Raw genomic sequence first — 23453 nt, forward strand, 5'->3', positions numbered from 1 at the left:
GCCAGGTTCGGACACCAGATTCTGTAGCCAGGTTCTGGCTAGGTTCTCCAACCAAGTTCTGTAGCCAGGTCCTGTCTCTAGGATCTTCAGCCAGGTTCTCTTGCTAGGTTCTGTCTCTAGGTTCTGTTGCCAGTTTCTGTCCAGGATCTTTTGCCATGTTCTGTCTCTAGGTTCTGTCTCTAGTTTCTGTGTGGGTTCTGTGTCTAGGTTCTGTCTCTCGGTTCTGTGGCCAGTTTCTGTCCAGGATCTTTTGCCATGTTCTCTCGATAGGTTCTCCAGCCAGGTTCTGTCCAGGTTCTCCAGCCAGGTTCAGTCACCAGGTTCTAGTCAGGTTCTCTTGCCAATTTCTGAAGCCAGGTTGGGTCCAGGATCTTTTGCCATGTTCTCTCCAGCGAAGTTCTTCTGTCTCTAGGTTCTGTGTAGGTTCTGTGTGTCTCTAGGTTCTGTGTCTAGGTTCTGTCTCTGTTGTCTTATTACATCTGTATTTATACCAGTTGATTCCAATCCTATCAATCTCTATTCCAAAGGTTAGGGCGTTTCTTATCTCCATTCCAGGGAGTAAAGATTATGTAGCTTAACCATGATTGTTCATAGTTAAAGTGATTAATTACCCACCTGGCACTTAGTTAAGGGGTTTTATTCCCTCCCTAACTTCAGGGGAAAATCCCTACCTGGGGAAACAACCTTTCTCAGAGAGGTGACCTTGGTTAAAACATATAGTGCCAAGAAGGTGAGCAAACATATTAAGAACAGTATGCCATATATGCCAGGTCCCTTGAAACAGCAAGGATGAACTGGCTCCCAGCACGGATGGTGGCGGGGCAAGTGGGATGGCGCTGACCCGCCCTGCCTACAGTATGCAAATTAGCTGCCATCTTTGTTGGTGGTTAATTTGCATATTGCACGGATTAGCCAATGGGAGGTGTAGTGAAGGTATGGTCAATTACCATGTTTGTCTATTATTAGATAGGATACAATTAATATTGATGGAATGTTTTCACTGTATTTAAATAGTATTATTTAAACCTTTATTTTTGTGTGGAATTATTGAAACTTAAATTGTGACCTTTAAGTTAAATGATTTGATACTTTTCTTTTTAAAAAGCATAACTAATACTTTTTTTTTTTTAAGAATTGTTTTCTGTGTACTTCAAGCTATATCTTAATCCTTCACAAGACATTAACAGAGTCTTATTGGCTAGAATCATTCATGCTGTGACTAAAGGATGCTGTTCACAAACTGATGGATTAAATTCCAAATTTTTGGATTGTTTTTCTAAGGCTATTCAGAATGCAAGGTAATTTAATCTTTTTGTATTTTATTGAAAATCCATTTGATCTTGAAAACCATGTTTTTGATTCAGTAACGAAAAATTCTACCAACTTTTAAAACTTGGCTCATTATAGTAGGACTAGTGGATTCCCAAAGGAAGTACTAGTTAGGTCCGACACTTCCTGAATATCCTGCGTGCAGACCGTGAAATGATGTTCCTAAGTGAGACCTCTTTCTTGCTTTTCTAATGGCAGGAAAGCTAAATGCCCTCTACGTAGTTTTGTTTTTCCCATTTTTGAGAATAAGCATAAAATAAAATAGTATATTTTGGAAATATCAATATCTTATATTTGTGTCATATTACCCACTTATTAATGTGAAACATTTTATAAATGGTAGGTATTACAAATTAGTTTTGTGTAATTTTAGACAATGTTCCAGAAGCAGAGAGAGCTAACAGGAGTGATACTTAGCACCAAAGAAGAACTTTTTTTTTGTTGCTATGTAGTGCTGCTGATATTTGTGTGTGTGTGTGTGTGTGTGTGTGTGAGAATAGTTCTGAAACTATTATTTGAAAATTAGATACTGTTTTATTTCAGCATGCAGCTTCATAAGTGTCTTCAGTTTGTGTATTTTTCTCCCTGTTAAACCAAGTTGAGTGTGTTTATTTTCTTTCACAGACAAGAACAGACCTCTCCCGGTTTAAATCATATCTTAGCAGCATTTGTTATCTTCCTCAAGGCTTTGGCTGTTAACTTTCGAATTAAAGTGTGTGAGTTAGGAGATGAAATTCTTCCTACCTTTCTTTATATTTGGACTCAACATAGACTTAATGATTCCTTAAAAGAAGTAATTATTGAGTTATTTCAACTGCAAATTTATATTCATCATCCAAAGGGAGCCAAAACCCAAGAAAAAGGTATAAAGGAAGTTTTTGCTGTTTTGAATTTGCTTCGTCATTGAAACATAGAGGCTTAAGCATGAAATCCGTATTTGGTAGGAGGTAATGACCTACTTTTGGATTGCTGTGCTTACTGATGATATTAGTCATGATGATATTTTTCACACACATGTTTTTAGAATTTGGAGCTGTGGTAGAAAATCATTTTTGCCTTGCCCTTTTGATTAGTATAATGCTAGATATTATGAGGAATACAAACAAATATGAGCTACTATTCCCTCTAGGAGTTAATTATGCAGCAATAATTAGTTGCTGAGAGGTATGACATAGACGAAGTGTAAAAGAATTTAGAAAAGGCATGGTCTTATTTACCCACACATTGCTTTTATTAGAAGATAAAATAGATAAATAAGGGCTGAAAATAGCCAATCAGGTTAGTCAGGGCCCAAGGAAGATTTATACATATAGCCTTAAACCTCATAGTTACTCCAGGCCGCTGTTTAGTGGGAAACCAGAAATGAATGACCCATGCACTCTTAGTCCTTCACATTTGTCTTTCATCAAGAGAGTATTGCTTGGATGGTGTAGCTCCATTCAGTAGACAGGAACTTTATTGGGTGGACCTGGAACAGAATGAGTTTTCTCATGCTCAGCCTGGGCTTGCCTTTGGTCTTGTACTAGCCTTTGGACCAATTCATCCTGACTAGTTTAATGACCTTATTAAGATATCATTCTGCATTGAGTAATAGTCCCTAAAATGAGGGAGAACTGCTGTAGCCACTTTTTAAAATCAAAGGTAGCTGTGTGTATTACATGAGTTCTAGTATGTATGGTTAGATATATTTTTAACCCATGTAATCACTGTGAGTCAAAGAATGGTAATTTTTCTTAGTTTATCATCTTTCACATAGCTCTCACCAAGATGAAAATCAGGTTTATTAGAAGATGTATGGCATTTTTAGGGTTTTAGTTAACTGCATATTAGGATGAATCAAAAATTGGCAGGATGAGGAGGCTGCCAGAAATGCTACTGTAGTGTAAGGCTAAGTGAGTAGATTTCGTGTTTTCTGTTTTGTTTGTGGGAAGTAATCTCCCATTGTCCCCCATACTGGTCAGATCACAGTGGAAGTATTATGTTCATCAGATTTTGTAAAGTCAGCATTTTAAATTGCTGAGTAATAAGTTGACTGGAGTGTATCTAGGGAAAGAGGACTGGGATAAGGAGAATTGTGGATAACATATTATTTGTACACTAGTTGAAGGAACTGGTAAGATGTTTCTTTCTTAGACAGACATACAGATAACTTGGTCCTCATACAAAAGAGGGAAACATCCACTGAATTTGCTTCAGGGAGAGAAGAAATTAGAGAAAGCTTGATTGAGATTTTGATTGAGTTGATTAGAGAAAGTTTAGATCAAAATATAGAAGAATTTTATAACAAATACAATTAACTGTGAAATGGACACTGATATGAAGTAGATCTTGGCAAAGATATTGTCAGAGGAGGCATTAGTACTGAATAGAAGGTTGGACCATATGTCTTCTAATGTTGTTTTCACCTTAACAGATGAATAATTTTGTGGGAATTGGTGGTACAAATGGAATATATATATAATTTTTTGAATTACAGGTGCCTATGAATCAAGAAAATGGAAAAGTATCTTATACAACTTATATGATCTGCTAGTTAATGAGATAAGTCATATAGGGAGCAGAGGGAAATATTCCTCAGGATCTCGTAACATTGCTGTCAAAGAAAACTTGATTGACTTGATGGCAGATGTTTGTCACCAGGTACAGTAGATCTTGTCACATTTTAACATTTCTTGTTAATTTTTTTTACTGGGCTTTTAAAATCTGTGTTCTGATAAAAAGCCTATAAAATTGCTTTGTATATACATGTAACTACTCTTTTCAAAGCACCATAAATATTTAGAATTGCCTTCTGACTTAAAAGGTAACTGTTCTGTATATTATAAATTTAGTGAAAAGTGATGATGAACTTTTTCATTCTTAATATATTATCTGTAGGAAATAAGATTACCCTAACCCTAATGTATGTTTGTTGTTGTTGTTGTTTTGTTCTACTGAGTTAGAAATCACAGCACACAATGTGTTAAAGTGTACAATTTGGTATTTTTAAGTATTTTCACTGTGCTTCATACCCATCACCTCTATTTAATTATAGAACATTTCCCCAAACTTTTCACCTATTAGTGTCAGTCCTAATTCCCCACTTCTTCCAGTCCCTAGCAACCCACCACTAACCTACTTTGCCTATCTGTTTTTCCTAATTTGAACATTTCATGTAAGTACTATCATACATAAGTGGTCTTTTGTGACTGGCTTCTTTCACTTAGGATAATGTTTTCAGGTTTTATTCATATTTTACCTTGAATCAGTATTTCATTTTTTAAAATTGCTGAGTAATATTCAATTGTGTGGCTGTTTTACATTTTGTTACTCATTCATCATTTGATAGCTTAATGTTTCTGAAGTAAAACTTTTTCCCTCAAGATTTGGTTAACATCCTAGATCATTTTACTTGTCAATATTTTCTTAATGCTAAATTTATGATTTAATTCCTTTGAAAAAAGAGGTTTTTGCTTTGCTTTTAAATATCTTGGTGTTTTTTTTAGTAAATATTACCAGAAATAAAGCTAATACTCTTTTTGGTAATATTTGTTCTCTTTAGAGCCATTGCAGTCATGCAAAATTGTTTACTTTATGACTTCTTGTATCTTCATTTGAGGAGTGATGTTGTTTTCTAATAGTTCATAAAAAATAAATCTTTATTTTTTTATTTGACAGGTTTTTAATGAAGATACCAGATCTTTGGAGATTTCCCAGTCTTACACTACCACACAAAGAGAATATGGTGTACCTTGCAAAAAGAGGAAAATAGAATTAGGCTGGGATGTAATAAAAGATCATCTCCAGAAGTCACAGAGTGATTTTGAACTTGTGCCTTGGTAAAATATAACTTTTTTCCCCCTCTTTCAGTGTCCTTTTAGTCTCATTTCGTTTTTCTCACAAAGACCTCCTTTATCTCATTAGCCAGTAGAATAATTTCCTTGGCCAGAATGAGGTCATTTGCTCCCAAACCATTCACTGACACAGGGAAAATGCTTGCCAGGACTTGTTGAGATCGACCACCATGGCTCATCTGCTGCTGCAGGGACAGGGCCACTTTTCTTAAGCATATTGCCATAGCAAGGAATAAGCGAGACTGGATGCCTACTAGGCAGTCACTAGTGTGACTCATGGAATTTATTCAGTTGTACACCTCAGTATAAAGAGAGTTAACATGCATAGCACCTTTTTGTAGAATTATATTAGGAAGAAATTCAGGATGCCTTAGCTGGTTGGGCTTAGTGGATGGAGTGTCGGTGTGCGTACTGAAGGGTCCCAGGTTCGATTCCAGTCAAAGACACGTATGTTGGTTGCAGGCTCCTCCCCGGCCTGGGCCCTATACAGTCGATGTGATGTGTTTCTCTCTCTGTCTTTCCCTCTCTCTTCCACTCTCCCTAAAAATCAATGGAAAAATATCCTCAGGTGGGGATTAACAAAACAAAACAAAAAAAGAAATTAAGGATAACATCCAGAAATCACATATATTTGGACCTTATGCCATGACAAAAGGCTGTTTTTTTTCTTGTCTCATATAGTACTCACAGTTATTTAAATAATTAAATAATCAGTGGAATTCTGTGGAAAAAAAAAGTTGGTCTGGGTAGAAATCTTCAGAATTCTTCCAGTTCAGCCTGTTTGCTGTACTAAAGAAATAAGTGAAACTGAGAAAGGTTAAGCAGCCTGCGTAGGGACTGTTGGAAATTTGAAGATTATAGTCAAACTATGATTAGTGTTCTTTTGATATTTACTATGTTGATGTAATATTTAAATATGATTGAGTTGTGCAGGGGAAAGCGTATTTATTTAGATACCTCTTGTTTAAGCTCATGTTTGTTTTATATAGTTGAGGGTACCTAGTTCAATTAGTTAATTTGTCCATTCAGTAAAGAGTTATTTATTGAACAGCTGCTATGTGCCAAACATTAGCGATGCAGAAGTGAATAAGATAAAGTTTCTGTTCCTGAGTAGCCCCCATTTTGGAGAACTCACAGCAAATATTTATTGAATTAACTGAATTAATGTCAAGGAAAAACTGTTTTTTGAGGTTTTGTTTGTTTTTCTGGTTTGAAGGAATATTATCGGTGGCTGAAGAACAGGGATGGGTGCAATAACGCAGGAATATAATATTGCTAATATAGTTTTTCTTTAAAGTTTTTGTGTAAGGGAAATATAGCTTACCCAGCTAGACAAAAAGCTGTAACTTCTTGACACTTTAGGAAGTAGGGCCTAATAAAAATTAAGAGCCAGTGTATTATGAGAGCAGTACGGAAAATAATGATGGTGATATTCTAATTAGGGTATTATAAATGGTACTATAGCTATACATTGATTTTTTAGCTTGTTAGTAGAATTGAGTAATTTTCAAATTAATTATAATTTTTTTCAGGTTACAGATTGTAATTCAATTAATATCAAAATATCCTGCATGTTTACCTAACTGTGAGCTATCACCATTATTGATGATACTATGTCAGCTTCTACCTCAACAGCGACGTGGGGAACGCACACCATATGTGTTACGATGCCTTATGGAAATTGCATTGTGTCAAGGCAAGAAATCAAACCTAGAAAGCTCACAAAAGTCGGAGTTATTGAAACTCTGGATTAAAATTTGGTCTATTACCTTTCGCAATGTAAGTTTTGAACAAATACAAGCTGAAAATTTTGGCTTACTTGGAGCCATAATTCAAGGGAGCTTAGTTGAGATTGACAGAGAATTCTGGAAGTTATTTACTGGGTCAGCCTGCAGACCTTCATGGTAAGTTGACTATGCATTGTATTAGATTTTGCAATTTTCATATTTGCATATTTTATTTATATATATACACACACATAGGGGTGGGCAAAAGTAGCAGTAGATTTATCTTTGTGAGTACGCAAACACAGAGTTTATTTTTGTAGAGGCCCAGTGCACGGATTCATGCACTGGTGGGGTCCCTCGGCCTGGCCGGCAGGGATCAGGCCGAAACCCGCTCTCTGACATCCCCCAAGGGGTCCCAGATTGCGAGAGGGCGGTTCTTGGGTGACACACCCCGGAATCAGGCTCATCACCCAAGAACTGCAGCTGCCAAGTCACGGTAGCTCAACAGCTCCTGTCTTGAGTGTCTGCCCCCTGGTGGCCAGTGCACATCATAGCTACCGGTTGGCCGGTTGGTCGGTTGCTTAAGCTTTTATATATATAGATTAATTGTATTACTTGTATTATTTCCATACGGACAACTGTAAACCTACTTTTGACAACCTCTGTATACAAGGTGTCCCAAAAGAATGTATCCACACTTTAACAGCTGATAGCCCAGTTAGGGTTTCTTTCTTTTCAGATTTAACCCATTGGAATTGATAATTATTCAAAGTGTGTGTCCATTTTTTGGAATTCTACCCCCTGACTTTCGGAATTTGGAATTTCAGTTAAAGATTGTTAAATTCTATTTCAGATGCTTTTAATGTTTGTCCAGGAAGTCTTTTATTTTTTTTTTAATTAATTAATTTTTTTTTTTAACAATCGATGCGTCTTTTATTCACAAATAGAAGCCACGGAAAGTGAAATCTACACATTTGTACAGAGGGGTGGGCGCCCCCAGAAAAGCACGCCGCGGTCAGAAAACAGCCCGTGTGGCGGGGACGCCCTTGCCCCCCCCCCCCCGCCCCCCCATGCTGCCCGGGGGACCCAGGGAGCCAAGCCGAGGGCACCTTCCATAGAAAACCGTAAAAACATAGATCCTTTGTCTGCAAACCCCACGGCAAATACCGCGTTTATCGCAAAATGATACAAAACACGGGCCTGACAGAACCGCAGCAAACCCCACCCCATCCTTTGTGTGCGGGTTGTTCTTTGCTGTGGTTTTGGTAAGAATTCCTGCGGTGGAAGAAGGTGCCACGTGCCGTGGGCTCGGCCCTGGGCACTGTGTCCAGGAAGTCTTAATAAATAAATGTAAATTTAGTTTTAAATGTGGAAAGATTACTGCAGTCAGCTTTAAAGAATTAAATGTTTTAAATTTTTTATGGGTAATTTGACAATTTACCACTTGTTTGCTCAATATTCATAAACCTTATTGTTTTAGTAGTACTACATTCTTAAAGAGGTTACTTATAACACTAATCATTCTTTGTTTTGTTATAGTCCTGTGATATCCTGTTTGACTTTGGCACTGACCACCTGTGTAGTTCCAGAAACAGTAAAAATGGGAATGGAGCAGAATATATGCGAAGTAAACAGAAGTTTTTCTTTAAAGGAATTGATAATGAAGTGGCTCTTACTCTATCAGTTAGAAGATGACTTTGAAAACAGTACAGAGCTGCCCCCAATTCTTCACAGGTAGTTTGAGTTCATTGGTGTGCTGTTGTTTTTTGGTTTTGTTAAGTCAGGCTCCATCCATTACTATTTGATGCTAGATGACTTTATTTTACAGTAATAATGCAGGATTTCCTAGAGCTAGCCCAAATATTAAGTAGTCCCTTTGTTGTTACAGTTTACTTTCTTTTTGCCTGGATCTTAGTCCATGTACTTTTACTTTATTTTTGCCACTCTGTCTACACAGTGAGAATAAGAGGGATGTGCACAAAGAATGTGCATATAACTCTTTGAGCACTTATGTGTTCTTTTGTGATCTTCTGTAAATAGATCCACCTGAACATATATCCAGCTCAGGTGTATCCTGGAATCATAATGAGAGTATCTTCTGGGTGAAATATGTTAAATTAGCGGATGGATGAAATGAGAAAAAGGCAAAATAGGGCATAAGTAGCTTGCCCACGTAACCTTTCCATAGTCAATAATTGGAACTGAATGATTGGAGGACAGACCTCTGGATCCTAGTACTTTAATTTCATAGTTGTTTTATTTCAGAAATGAGCTTTACAAATTTGCACATGATTTTGCTTCTAGAAAGTGTTAAAAATAATAGTAACATAAAATGTATGCTCCTTAAATTCTTTCAGATGTTAAGACATTCAGTATAAGTGAAAGCAATTTTAATTTTGGATCCAAATTTTAGAGGTATATACTAAAGTCAGACATTAATGTTTAAGTTTAAAGAATACTTTAAATGGCTTTGGTGTTCTAAGTGAAGATTTTTATTTTCCTTTATAGTAATTTTCCTCATCTTGCACTGGAGAAAATTCTTGTGAGTCTCACTATGAAAAACTCTAAAGCTGCAATGAATTTTTTCCAGAGTGTGCCAGAATGGTATGTTATCTAATAGAGTTGTGTGTTTTTTTTAAGTTATATCTTTAATTACATCTTAGAAATGTTGAACTAAATTGGTCAACTAAAAAATCGCAACTGTTAGCTAGGGAAATGTTTCTTATAATATATAAGCTCAGTTGGTTGGGCATTGTCCAATGCACCAAAGGGTTGCTGGTTTGATTCCAGTTGGGGCACATACCTAGGTTGTGAGTTCAATCCCTGGCAGGAGGTGGCTGATTAATGTTTTGTTCTCACATCAATATTTCTCTCTGTCCCTCTCCCTAAAAATCAATTAAAAGAAAAATCTAAACAAAATAATAAAATAGTCATTAAAAAAAAAGAAAAGAAAAATCTGACTATGTGACCTTCAAAAACGAATGATAAAAAACGGCAATGATATTTGAAGAAAGTGGAAACAAAAATAAATTTTAAAGCCTCATTTTAGTTCATGGACTCAAGGGTTGGTTTTTTTTTTTCCTACTATGACTGGCATGAAGATTTTTAATCTCCCTAAGAGGGCTAAGATGAAAAAAAATCTACATTTTGGAGAAATCAAAGGTTAAAGAAAGGAAATGCTTTATAATGTTATTTTCATATTTATATCTGGTGTTATTAGTGTTTTCTTTTTAATACTTTCTGAGTTTTCTTTGAGATTGAAATTTGTATTTGTTCTGTGCATCTGTTAGGAAAATTTGCTGCTTGAATAATGAAATTTGGTTCAAGTAGGTATCAAAGTCCAAAGAGGAGCATTTAAAAGAATAATTTAATACTTGTATAAACAGTCTTTGAATAAGTTAATATTCAAAAAAAGATCTTACTTTCTTTAAGTGAACAGCACCAAAATGAGAAAGAAGAGCCTTCATTCTCAGCAGTTGAAGAACTCTTTCTTCAGACAACTTTTGACAAGATGGATTTTTTAGCTGTTGTGGAAAAATGTGCAATAGAAAAGCACCAATCTAGTAGAGGCTTTTCTGTCCATCCAAATCTCAAGGAATCACTGGATCGCTATCTTCTGGGATTGTCAAAACAGCTTCTAAATAACTATTCATCTGAGGTGAGATCTTTAAAAATAACGAAGGCCCATATTTCATTCCACTTTGTAGACTATTTAGGAAGGAGAAATAAGTAGGAAAGGCACTAAGAATGGTGAGAAGCTTCCTTTTAAAAGCAAAGTGACAACACATGTCAGCTAATAGTGATAACAGCATGAAAAAAGGAAAATCAAAGAATAATAATTTGATACTCTTTGTACCAAGAGCTCTGGTAAACACCATAGAAGTAGAATTCTTTGGGTGGGTTTATGGTTAATAATAGTAATGGTTTTGAGTAGAGCAATTTGATGAAAAAGTGACTCAGTTTTGTGGAGGGAACTGTTATAACACCAAAGAATATAATTGAAACTGAATGTCAATCCTTGCTAAAGCCTTTCTTAGATAATCTCAGCCATAGTAATTCATCTTTTGATTTTCATAATACTTAATACTTCTATTTTGAAAGGATACTTAGCATCTTCCTTGTACCATAATTTGTGTATATATTTTATACACAAATACCTCTTAAACCATGCTATAAGTTCCTTAAAGGGCATATATGTATTTTTATTGATTTTTGTATCTGCCACAAGCCTTGTTACATGGTAGATGATAAAGTATTTGTTGAATAAAATAAAAACTATAAGCTACTCAAAGGAGTGCATTCATTAACCAGGAATAGTGAGCTAAAGAACCAGAGAAGGGACACTGTGCCTGTTTCATCTGCCTTAACCTTAGTTACTGACATTCTTCAGGATCACAGTTGTAACCACTTTCATTACAAAGTAATACGGTGTTCTGTGTTTTCCCCTAAAATGCCATTTCCTACAATATAGGAACAACAACAACAACAACAAAAATCTAGTTTTTCTGTGTAACCTTGGCAAAATCAATAATTTTATAAAATTGGCTAAACAGTACCTACTTGCAACAAATATTTGTGTTAGTCTATGGAATCTAAAAAGCTGAATAAGTCAAGGTTCATGTCCTTCAGAAACTCACAAGGTCATTTTAATATTTCTTTATATAAATCTAATTTCTGTGTCTGTTCTAAGAGTTACAGACAGCTATTTGCCTATCAGGTTTGTTTTTTTTTCTTACTCCTTCAAATACTTAAGGGCCTTCGTTTGCAGAACACTGGGCTACTTTAAGAGGAGATGTCTTACTTGGCCATGATTACATACTTCCGCTGTTTTCTTGAGAATCCTGGTTATCAAAATTCTGCAAGAATCTCTTAGATGTTTTTTAGAGATAACCAGAATTATGCCACTATTAACTCAATTTACTGTATTTAATGTTTCTTACTATGTACATAAATTTTTTCTTATAAGAGACTAGAGGCTTAGTGCATGAATTTGTGCACAGGACCGATCGGGGCCGGGCCGGTGGCGGGGAGGGGACGCAGGAGGTTGGCCAGCTGTCCCCACCCCCGATTGGGGTGGTGGGGGCCGATTGGGGGCCAGGTCAGCAGGGGGAGGGGCCACGGGTGGTTGCGGGGAGCCGATTGGGGTCCCAATCAGATGCACATCATAGCAACTGGTCATTCAGTTGTTCCGTTGTTCCGGTCGCTTGGCTTTTATATATATAGATAATCATAGTGTACTCAAATTACTTATAAACTATATGTTTTTATTTGTGTTTTACTTTTAAGACTTCAAATACAGAAATGCTTGTCCGGTGTTCAAGTCTTTTGGTGGGTGTTCTTGGTTGCTATTGTCATATAGGTGTAATAACTGAAGAGGAAGCATATAAATCAGAATTATTCCAGAAAGCCAAGGTATGAGAATTTATGTAAGTTCTAGATTAATTGAATGAAATATATCCCTGGGAAAATTAGTGTACATGTTTAGAAAACACAAATATTTATGTAGGTTGACCATTTCCCTTGTATTTATGTAGCCTGAGAAGAAATGATACTGTGTGTCCTTCCTTGAGATGTGAAATTATTTTAAGCCAAAAATAAATACAGTAATTGAAATAATATTACATTAAAATTTAATCTTAACAAAAATTCTTATTTTTATCTTTAAAAAGTTTTTCCTGTGATCAGTTATCCTAAAGAATCCTTGACTAAGAGTATTAATCAAGTAGGCACTCAGCATGAAACTTATTTTCATCTCTGGGTACTACTGTCAGTTGTGTGATTTGTACAAATGGGATAATATATGTCCTTTAAAAATTGTTAGTAATTTTTAATTATGCTATAAATCAAGTATAACTTCTTAAATACTTAATTTTACCTTTAAGTAAAACTTTTAAAAGCAGTCACTAAACTCTTAATTTTAACTGGAATTTGAATTTTTCCTTCTTTATTTTAATAGTCTCTAATGCAGTGTGCTGGAGAAAGTGTTACTCTGTTTAAAAATAAGACAAATGAGGAATCTAGAATTGTTTCATTGAGAAATATGATGCATCTATGTACAAGTTGCTTATGTAACTGTAACAAGGTAAGATGTTCTTCCTGCTTGACAGTATAGCCTTCCTAGGGGATTGATAACTGGTTGGTGTTGTTATTATTTTTTGTTTTTTGGTCCATTTGTAAGTTTACACACTGATATAAAATTAAATTGAATGGAAAATAAAAGGTAGTATCCAGAGGAATAAAGCAACAGATAATCAGAATTTCTCATGAAACTAATTTCATCATTTCAGGAAGGTTTCAGAGATTATTTTACCATTGTTATATACTACATACATGACTCTTGCTGCCAGCATATTTTCATCCTATATAATAAAATGGTAATATGCACATTTACCCTAATGGCAGAATGACCGGGAACGACTGGTTGCTGTGACATGCACTGATCACCAGGGAGCAGATGCTCAATGCAGGAGCTACCCCTTGGTGGTCAGTGCGTTCCCACAGGGGGAGGTTCGCTCAGCCACAAGCTGGGCTGACGGTTGCGAACACAGTGGCAGTGGCGGGAGCCTCTCTTGCCTCCTTGGAAGCATTAAGGATGTCCAACTGCGGCTTAGTCTGTCTGTCAGTCAGACATCCCCCGAGGGCTTCCAGGCTTCCAGAGGGATGTCTGACTGCCAGCTTAGGCCCAATCCCCCCGGGGAGTGGGCCTAAGCCATCAGTTGGACATCCTCCGAGAGCTCCTGGGCTGCCAGAGGAATGTCTGACAGCCAGTTTAGGCCTAAGCTGGCAGGTGGACATCCCCCAAGGGGTCCCGGACTGGGAGAGGGCACAAACCCGGCTGAGGGACCTCCCCACCCCCGAGTGCACGAATTTTCGTGCACTGGACCTCTAGTTCATTTAATAAAAATGTGTTGACTGCTAGCTGTTGGATGTGCATACCACTATACCAGGGATAGTGAGCACCACAAAGATAAATAAGTCCAGCACATATGTTACTCTCTTTTTGACCATATAGTCCTATATAATGTTTGGTGGGAAGATTGCTACTGTGTATAGTCTTTGTTTTGTTTTGGAGCGGGCCTGAGGGGGTAGCTGAGCCAGTTCAAATTGTTAAAAATAATTGGAAACATTTTGAAAGCTGATGTTAAGTACATGACCATGTATCAATATTATCAGCATGTATTTTTAGTTTTGTAATGTGGTATTGTATGTTTTGCTGTAAGTGGGGAAGGAGAGAAAAGGAAGAATAAAATGTAAGCTACAATTATTGCTTGCTTATGTTTAGGGTCATTAACTGGTATTTTACTTTAATGTTGTTTATGCACAGTGAAAGATATGTAGTTATTATCTGAGGAAAGACAATTGTATTTTTTGAAGTAATTTATCACTTCTCCCTAATAGCAAACTCTTTATTTGTGCTTCTTATGTTAGAGAATTTTCAGTGTAAAGGAAAATTTACATTTCAGTCAAGGTAGAGAAAATATTATTTGTCAAGAATAATTGTTATTTCTTTGTTTGCTTGGTTTTCTTGTTCGACTTCATTACAGCACAGTCCAAATAAGATTGCATCTAGCTTCTTCCTACGATTGTTAACATCAAAGCTAATGAATGATATTGCTGATATTTGTAGAAGTTTAGTAAGTATGCTTCTTGTTTTACTACCATATTTCATTGATTTTAAGATGCTTTCCTCCCCCCCATTGAAATAGCTCTTAAATGATGCATTTCACAATATATGGCATTTTATGCTTTCTAAATGTGGAAATTAAAGTTATTTGGTTTGGGGGTGGGTATATTTCATTGCTTCTTAATATCAGTACCTAGCACAGTGCTTGGCTTTTAATTTCTCAATAAATAATAATAGACTGAACAATTAGGAACTAAGCATCCAGGCTCATATCTATTTCTCTGTAACATAGTTCTCTATTCATAAAAATAAAAGCAAAAACCTTGGCAGAGCAGAACATAGTCTCATCATGGTATTTGTTTTTCTTCTTCCATACAAATGAACTCCGCGATGCATACTTTTTTAACTGAAATTATACCTGGCACACAGAGTGGATATTCAAATATCTAATGAGTGAAAAAAATACTCTATAACTGAATTAATTTCATTTAATAATAAATCTTGGTCACTTTTTCATGTCACTGCTTAGTGTTACACCTTCCACTTTTTTAGCAGTAGCCTGGTATTTTATTATATGGGTATGGTATATATGTAGTTTTAACCCATCAGATCTTTTTTTTAAAGTAATTTAAAATTTTTCAATTATATTTTATGTTATAATATTATGTTAGTTTCAGGTGTACAACCCAGTGATTAGACAGTTCTATAACTTACAAATGATCACCCTGATAAATCTAGTACCATCTGACACCATACATAGTTATTACAATATTATTAACTATATTTTCTATGCTGTACTTTACATTTCCATGACTGTTCTGTCACTACCAATTTGTATTTAATCCCTTCACCTTTGTCCCCCATGTCCCCAATTCCCTCCCATCTGGCAACTGTGAAAATTTTCTCTGTATCTATGAGTCTGTTTCTGTTCAGGTTCATTTATTTTGTTCTTTAGATTCCACATATAAGTGAAATCATACGGCATTTGTCCTTCTCTGTCTGGCTTATTTCACTCAGCACAATATCTGCAGGTCTATCCATGCTGTTGCAGATGGCAAGATTTCATTCTTTTTTTCAGTTTGACTCATACTCCATTGTATGCATGCACCACTTTTACTTCATCTGTTCATCTTTTGATGGACACTTAGTTGACTTTCATATCTTGGTTATTGTAGATAATTCTGTAAGGAACATACGGATGCATATATTTTTTCATTCTAGTGTTTTTGGTTTCTTTGGATAAGTACCCGTAAGTGGAATTGTTGGGTACTTCTTTGTCTCTGGTTATAGCCTTTGTTTTAAATTCTGTTTTGTCTATTATAAGGATTGCTATCCCAGCTCTTTTGTTTGTTTTTATTTTTATAACATATTTTTTCCCATCCCTATACTTTTAGTCTGTATGTGTCTTTTGATGTGAAGTGAGTCCCGTTTGTCTTTTGATTGGAGCATTTAGTCCATTTGCATTTTAAAAATTAATTGTTAATAGGTATGGAATTTTGGTTCTTGAACTTAATTCATTCCGGAAGGTTGTTCAAGGAGCGATTTATTCGAAAATCAAATCATTTTTTCCCCATTAGAAATAATGTAAATGGAATTAATCTGTTTCAGACCCCCCAAATGATTTTCTTCTTTAGCCTTTCTTATATACAGTCTAATGTACTGTTTAATCTATAAATACACACTTCTTTTCTTAAATTTATCAAAACACTCCTTATTAGCCTTAAACAAATAAATCACTTTTAGCATTCGGTCTAGGGATGTCTTTCAGGTCTGCATACAGCATCTTTGCTTGTCTGTATTTTACTGCCTCCAAGAAATGGCTGTCACTGGCTAACTGCTTTTCATCTGTCCAAACCAACAACAGTTTTTCTGCCTCTTTAATTGTCTGTGATCATTGTTTCTTTCACACTTAGCAACATTAGCACTCTAGATGGCCTCTTTCTTTTTTAAAATTGTGCTAATCCTTGTTTTCTCCAGCAACAAAAGCATTCTCTTCTTTGTTTGCTGCCTGAAAGATTCCTTTTGTCATGCTGAGGTATCAGCATGAAAGGGTTGTCAGGTAGAAAACCAAAACTTAACAATTAGGACGTTTTTGCTGTGAATAACTTGGTCGAAAACCCAAATTGTTTGAGATGGGAGATGTTCAAGAAATGAGGCTTACGTGTATTTATTGCCATTTTATTATTCATATTTTGTATCTCTTTTTATTCTGTTTGATGGTGATGAACTAGCCTTTTCTAGTCCGGGAATCTCTTTATCCTTCCATTCTAAATGATAGCTTTCCTAGGTAGACTAATGTTGGTTGTAGGTCCTTGCTTTATCCCTTTGAATATTTTGAGCCACTACTTCCTGCCTGCAAAATTTCTATTGAGAAATCAGCTGACAGTCTTATGGGAGCTCTCTTGTAGCTAACTAATGGGTTCCTTCTTGCTGTTCTTAAGATTCTCTCTTTGTCTTTAACCTTTGGCATTTTAATTATGATGTGTCTTGGTGTAGACTTCTTTGAGTTCATCTTGTTTGGGACTCTGTATTTCCTGGACTTCTATGTCTATTTTCTTCACCAGGTTAGGAAAGTTTTTTGTTATTATTTTTTCAAATAGGATTTCAATTCTTTGCTCTCTCTCTTCTTCCGGGAGCCACCCCCATAATGTGAATGTTGGTACGCTTGATGTTGTCCCAGAGGCTCCTTAAACTGTCCACAATTTTTTGGATTCTTTTTCTTTTTGCTGTTTTGATTGGGCGTTTTTTGCTACTTTATCTTCCAGTTGCTGGTTTGCTACTCTGCTTCATCTTCTCCGTTTTGTTGAGTCCCAGTAACTTCATTTCAGTTTTTTTGTATCTTTCATCGGGTTCTTCTCTATGTTTGCTATTTCCATTTTTGTATTTCCTCTCCTTATTAAAGTTCATTTAATTCATCTGCTCTTCCCCTAGGTTCATTGAGTATCCTTCAACCAGTGTTTTGAACTCTGCACCTGGTATTGCTTGTCTCCATTTGTTTAGTTCTTTTTCTGGGATATTGTGCTATTGTTTCATTTGAGACATGTTTCTTTATCTTCTCATTTTGGCTGCCTCCCTGTGCTGGCTTCTATGTAGTAGGTAGAGCTGTTACATGTCCCCGTCTTGGTAGAGTGGTCTAATGTAGTTGGTGTCCTGTAGGGCCTAGTGACACAGCCTCCCTGGTCATTTTAGCTGGGTACTTCAGGTGTGCCGTGTCTTGGCTATGTGACCCCTCCTGTTGTAGTCGAGCTTTGATTGTTGTTGGCACATCAATGGGAGGTATTTACCCCTAAGGCCGGTTGGCTACAACTGGCCATGACTACAATGGAAAAGCTCTTATGTAGGGGCCAACCCCAGGGAGCAGGACTTGCTTCAGTGGGGCTCTGGTGCCTGATTAGTTCTCACCTTGAGTGTGCCGCTGGTAGAGGTGGTTGGGTGGTGTTCTGGCATTGTCTGACACTGTCTACCTGGTGCGCTAGCTCTGGAGTCCTCAGGGAGGTGCAGACCAAAGTCAGCTGCCATCCATATCCTGCCCAGGGCCACCCAGCATGAGCTACAGAGCGATCTGCAGAAGACTGCTACCTGTGCTGGGCTTGGAGGTGATGGGGAGAGCCCATGCTGTGAACATGGGCCAGCTGTTGCTCTTGCCAGGCCTGGGACCATTAGCAGGAGGTATGAGGCATGCTGAAGCCAGATCCTGCTTGTTGAGGTAGGGTTTGTGAACTTTTGAGAGATTTTAGGAAAGTTCTCAGCAGGAGCCAAGACAGGCTGCTTGTATGGAAAAGCTACTGGAAGTTGCTTGGATGGGCCCACAAGGTGGGCAGGGCACTGTCTCAGGGACTCACCAGGGTGGGGTGAACAGTTAATCAGGCTCAGATATGGTGCTTGCCTGTGGGCCCTGTGCCAGATGGCGGGATCGGGGGCAGGGGACTCAGAAAAGGAACAATGGTTTTTGCCAGCACTTCTGTCTGGGTAAAAGCCACTCTTCCAGTCTTCGCCCCATATCCAGACAATTCAGTTCCTCCCTGTATGTCCCTGTTGCCTTTTGAGCTGCTGCCCCAGTGCTAGAGCTCAGAGCAAGTGAATCTGAGTAAGTTTTTGGAGCCCTTTAAGAGGAACACCTGGGATTCCAGCAGCCCTCTGTCTCAACCACAATCCCTGCTGGTTTTCACAGCCAGAAGTTATGGGGACTTGTCTTCTGGCACTGGAACCCTGGGCGCGGGGGCCTGGTTTGGGGCTGGGAACCCTCACTCCTCAGGGGGATCTCCACAGCCAAAATATCCTCCTGATTTTTAAAACACGCATGTGGGACTAGCTCCCTCTGTATCTCTACCTCTTCTACCAGTCTCAGTGTGGTTTCTTCTGTATATTTTTATACAGACTTTTGTTCAGCTAGATTTCAGGTGATTCTGAGTGATGGTTGTTCTGGAGTTTAGTTATAATTTTGATGTGCTTCTGGGAGGATGTGAGTATTGCATTTATCTATACCTCTGCCTTGACTGGAAGCCCAGTGCATTGGGTCTTAATTAACATTTTTAGTAGTTTCTATTTTTTTTTCTGTGGTAAAGGTTGTTTTGCCTACTTATATCTGTACCTATGAAGGATGAAGGAGATATTCTAGAAATGAAATTAGTTGTTCAGAAGGAATGTGAATTTTATGTTTTTGATGGATATAATAAATGTCCTCAAAATAATCATATCAACTTATACTTTTTTCCACACTGTTATCAATTTTGGGTAGTATTAAAATTTCTTAGTGTAAGAAATTTTTTGTAAAGATTGCATATTATTCTGTTAGGTAGACATTACTGTTTATATCCATTTTTCTGTTATTGGACATTTAATAGAAATAATACTGCAGTGTTCATGCACATGAATCTTGAGCCATATGATTAGGTGAATTTTAATTACAATGTGCTTCGGAAAGAAGCCAACTTGAAAAAACATCTTTCTTTCTCTTTTGAAGGTCTCCTTTATAAAAAAGCCACTTGACTATGGACAAGTAGAATCAGTGGGAGATGACACTGATGAAAATGTAAAGGAGATGGAGAATCAGTCATCCATGAGTGTGTTTAATAGTTACCCTGCTAGTAGTGTTAATGATGCAAATGAATCTGGAGAGAGCCAGCTTGCTATTGGTAAATATATATTTACTTTGTGGGATTATTTTTATTTCTTCATATTGATTTTACATTACAAAAATCCTCATTGATACCAATTGTATGCTCATTTTATTTTTTATTTTTTGGTATAGTTTATTAGGATTGTTTTTTTTCTGTACCCTTTAGATTCTCTAATTTTAATGGAATTTATTAGTTTTCTGTTCTTCATAAGGAAAATTAAAATAATCACTAAAGAAAATCATATAATAGTTTTTTTGGAAAATTGAAAGCAGGAGAGTGATACCCACATTGAGAGTACCCACAATGCCATCCTTTTAAACTTTTTCTGTTATTTGTCTATAGACCTTTTGAAAATTGTAATTAGCATTGACATTCTTATGTCTTTTTTACACCTTGATTTTTTAACATTAATTATAAACATTTTTTTTTTCATTGAGCTGCTTGAATTGATGAGCAAATTTTTTAATGGCTTCATAGTATCCCAATTAACATACATAACATAATTTACTTGACCATTATTTACTGTTAGAAATTTAGATTTCTATTTTCTTATAATTAATAGTACTGCACTGAATGTTTGTCCATATGGATTTTTCCATAGATCATTTCTTGATGATAAAATCCTGGGGTGACCTTTAATGAAGAATTTTGAAGCTTTTAGTGTTTAGTTGATTTCACCATAATTTTGTTTATCATATACTTTAATCTTTTTTTTCTTGTTAGAGGGGAGGCTATTTGAGCTAATAATGTTCCATGTGTGTGGCTTTTGTGTCCTGCTCTTAGTTTTAATAAGTGCTTTTTATTTATAGGTGCCATGAATCCCTTAGCTGAGGAACATCTGTCGAAACAAGATCTGCTTTTTTTAGACATGCTCAAGTTCTTGTGTGTAGGTGTAACCACAGCTCAGACCAGTCCTGTGTCATTTAGAGCAGTTGATATTCGGAGGAAATTGTTAATGTTAATTGATCCTAGTATCCTAGATCTTACCAAATCTCTCCACCTACACATGGTGAGTTAAGTAAAATGAAGATTCTTTATAGTTCTGTCTGGCATTGCTGCTGAAGATAATAGATTGACATCAGAACCACATAGTACCTTTAAAGTGTTGAAATTGCTTTCTTGATAAATGAATCTGAGATTAGTTATAAAATACACTTTTTCCTTTAAAGTGCTTGGAAAAAAAATTTAAGTAGACACAGAAACATTAAAACTTGGATTGACTTTACGTAGATTTATTATCTTAAGGTATACTTAATTATAAGTTCTTTAAACTAGGCCAAGAAACACAGATTCTGAATGTAAAAGTAATCTATATATATAAGAAACTAATATGCTAAGTATCCGACTGTCTGACTGGTCGCTATGACGTGCACTGACCACCAGGGGGCAGATGCTCAACACAGGAGCTGCTGTGACAAGCACTGGCCATTTACAGAGAAATGGCAACGCAGACCTGGCGCTGATGAAACAACAATTGGCTTCCCCAAGTGGGACACAGGCCCCGTCACCACCCTGGAGTGACAGCCCACCAAATTGCAGCCAATGCTGCCAAGACCCCATGGTACAAAATGCAACCTACAGCCCAGTCCAGCCCAGAAACAGTGGCTGTGGGCACCGGATAATGACGTCACATAGCAACAACTGGCTTCCTTTCCCTAGCAACTAGCCTCCTTGGATTTTCTTCAGCCGAGGACAGTGATGGCGAACCTTTTGAGCTCGGCGTGTCAGCATTTTGAAAAACCCTAATTTAACTCTGGTGCCGTGTCACATATAGGAATTTTTTGATATTTGCACCATAGTAAAACTAAGATTTATATATATTTTATATATATATATTTATTGATTTTTTTACAGCAAGGAAGAGAGAGGGATAGAGAGCCAGAAACATCGATGAGAGAGAAACATCGATCAGCTGCCTCCTACACACTCCCTACTGGGGATGTGCCCACAACCAAGGTACATGCCCTTGACCGGAATCGAACTTGGTACCCTTGAGTCCACAGGCTGACACTCTATCCACTGAGCCAAACTGGTTAGGGCGAAGACTTATATATATATATTTTTTTAATATATTTTATTGATTTTTTACAGAGAGGAAGGGAGAGAGAGAGAGAGAGAGAGAGTTAGAAACATCAATGAGAGAGAAACATCGATCAGCCGCCTCCTGCACATCTCCTGCTGGGGATGTGCCCGCAACCCAGGTACATGCCCTTGACCGGAATCGAACCTGGGACCTTTCAGTCCGCAGGCTGACGCTCTATCCACTGAGCCAAACCGGTTTCGGCAAGACTTATATTTTTGATATTTATTTTATATATTTAAATGCCATTTAACAAAGAAAAATCAACCAAAAAAATGAATTCGCGTGTCACCTCTGACACGCGTGTCATAGGTTCGCCATCACTGGCCTAGGATCACGACTTGCTTTATAGCCAGGTGGAAACACTTTACACTTTAACCAAATATCTGTGAAGCATTTTCCCGTGCCTCATCTCATTTGATCCTCACAGAAGTCCTGGAATAGGCAGATAGGAGATTCGGTGGAATCCTAGTTTCTATTCATTAGCTGGGAAATGGAGATTTAGAAAGCTTAGAAACATGACCCGACTGAAAAGAAGTAAGAAATGGTGGATCTTGAAAATGACTTCAGGTTTTCTCATTGCACAGACTATAGTCAAACACTGCTGCAGTTAAATATTTTACCCTTTGTTCTCCCTGCGTGATCTACAATAATAGTCTGCTTTGTGTTGATATTTGCTGCTGTGTTGCTGACAGTTACCTGAAAGAGAAGTTGGGGTGTTTCACTGGGCTGGAAAAAGTTTAGCTACATCAGAAAGTGGGTCTAATTAAGCAAGTTTATCTATATTTATATGTAAAGCGCTCGCTGGCGCCAGTCGCACCCGTGTGTTCTGATCTGTCATTGTTGATTGTGAATTTGGTTGACAAATCTATTATAGAGAAAGGGTGAATAGCAATATTAAAATATTTCTTCTAATTAAGGTACGTGCGAGGTTAGAAACAATATAGTTTTAGATTCTTGTTCAGGCACTTAATCCCAGCAATTAATAACTATCATTAATTGAATTCCTACAATAAATGTTAGATCTTTACATTCATTTCCTTTAATCCTCACAGTAATATGGCTAAATAAATGCTATATCCCCATTTTACAGGTGAGAGTACAAAGGCTCAGATGACAATGCAAGTTTTTTGTTTTTTTAATGTTTTTATTTTTTAAAGAGAGAGGGAGGGAGAGGAATATAGATATAGAAATATTGTGCATTGAGAATCATAGATTGGCTGCCTCCTCTAAGCCCCCTACAGGGAACCGAGCATGCAACCTGGGCATGTGCCCTGTCTGGGAATCGAACTGGTGACTTCTTGGTTCCTGCGTTGGTGCTCAACTACTGAGCAACACTGGCTGGGTGACATTGCAAGGTTTTTCACTGCACAAGTAATAAGTTGTGCTGGGATTTGAATCCAGCTGTTTTTGACCTCAATTGCTTTTTTTTTTTACTATACTACCTTTTAAAGAAAATCACTGGTCTTGTGTGGCTTGTGTGTATGAATATATGATTTTGTGGTTAAATATATACTTATTTAAGTAAATGACATGTTTAAAAACAATTGATTTCTCACTCCCTACCCTCCACCCATCCAACTATCTTAGTATCTAGTGCTTTTAAAGGAGCTTCCTGGAGAAGAATATCCTTTGCCAATGGAAGATGTTGTTGAACTTCTGAAACCACTATCGTAAGCAATTAAAACCATGTTATGTTCACTTAAAATTTATAAACTAACTGATGTGTTCTGTTATGCT

At 36.9% G+C, this 23453-nt stretch overlaps 1 protein-coding gene across 20 annotated transcripts in view; it reads left to right on the forward strand.

The window, feature by feature from the left end:
* ATM (ATM serine/threonine kinase) overlaps positions 1 to 23453 on the forward strand; it is a 128338-nt gene that overhangs the window by 16511 nt on the left and 88374 nt on the right. For 10 of the 20 annotated variants that reach the window (XM_036324489.1, XM_036324488.1, XM_036324492.1 and 7 more), the window contains 14 exons: positions 1133 to 1298; positions 1954 to 2192; positions 3806 to 3969; positions 4987 to 5147; positions 6695 to 7066; positions 8429 to 8623; positions 9398 to 9493; positions 10322 to 10547; positions 12176 to 12301; positions 12846 to 12971; positions 14434 to 14523; positions 19477 to 19648; positions 20443 to 20642; positions 23304 to 23386. In XM_036324489.1, coding sequence (XP_036180382.1) covers positions 1133 to 1298; positions 1954 to 2192; positions 3806 to 3969; positions 4987 to 5147; positions 6695 to 7066; positions 8429 to 8623; positions 9398 to 9493; positions 10322 to 10547; positions 12176 to 12301; positions 12846 to 12971; positions 14434 to 14523; positions 19477 to 19648; positions 20443 to 20642; positions 23304 to 23386 — 2416 coding nt within the window. Of the gene's footprint in view, positions 1 to 1132; positions 1299 to 1953; positions 2277 to 3805; positions 3970 to 4986; positions 5148 to 6694; positions 7067 to 8428; positions 8624 to 9397; positions 9494 to 10304; positions 10548 to 12175; positions 12302 to 12845; positions 12972 to 14433; positions 14524 to 19476; positions 19649 to 20442; positions 20643 to 23303; positions 23387 to 23453 lie in introns of those variants that run through there. The other 10 variants (XM_036324494.1, XM_036324501.1, XM_036324496.1 and 7 more) reach the window with 10 other exon arrangements.

The sequence above is a fragment of the Myotis myotis genome, unplaced genomic scaffold (genome assembly GCF_014108235.1).
Source record: "Myotis myotis isolate mMyoMyo1 unplaced genomic scaffold, mMyoMyo1.p scaffold_m19_p_10, whole genome shotgun sequence".
Lineage (NCBI taxonomy): Eukaryota > Metazoa > Chordata > Mammalia > Chiroptera > Vespertilionidae > Myotis > Myotis myotis.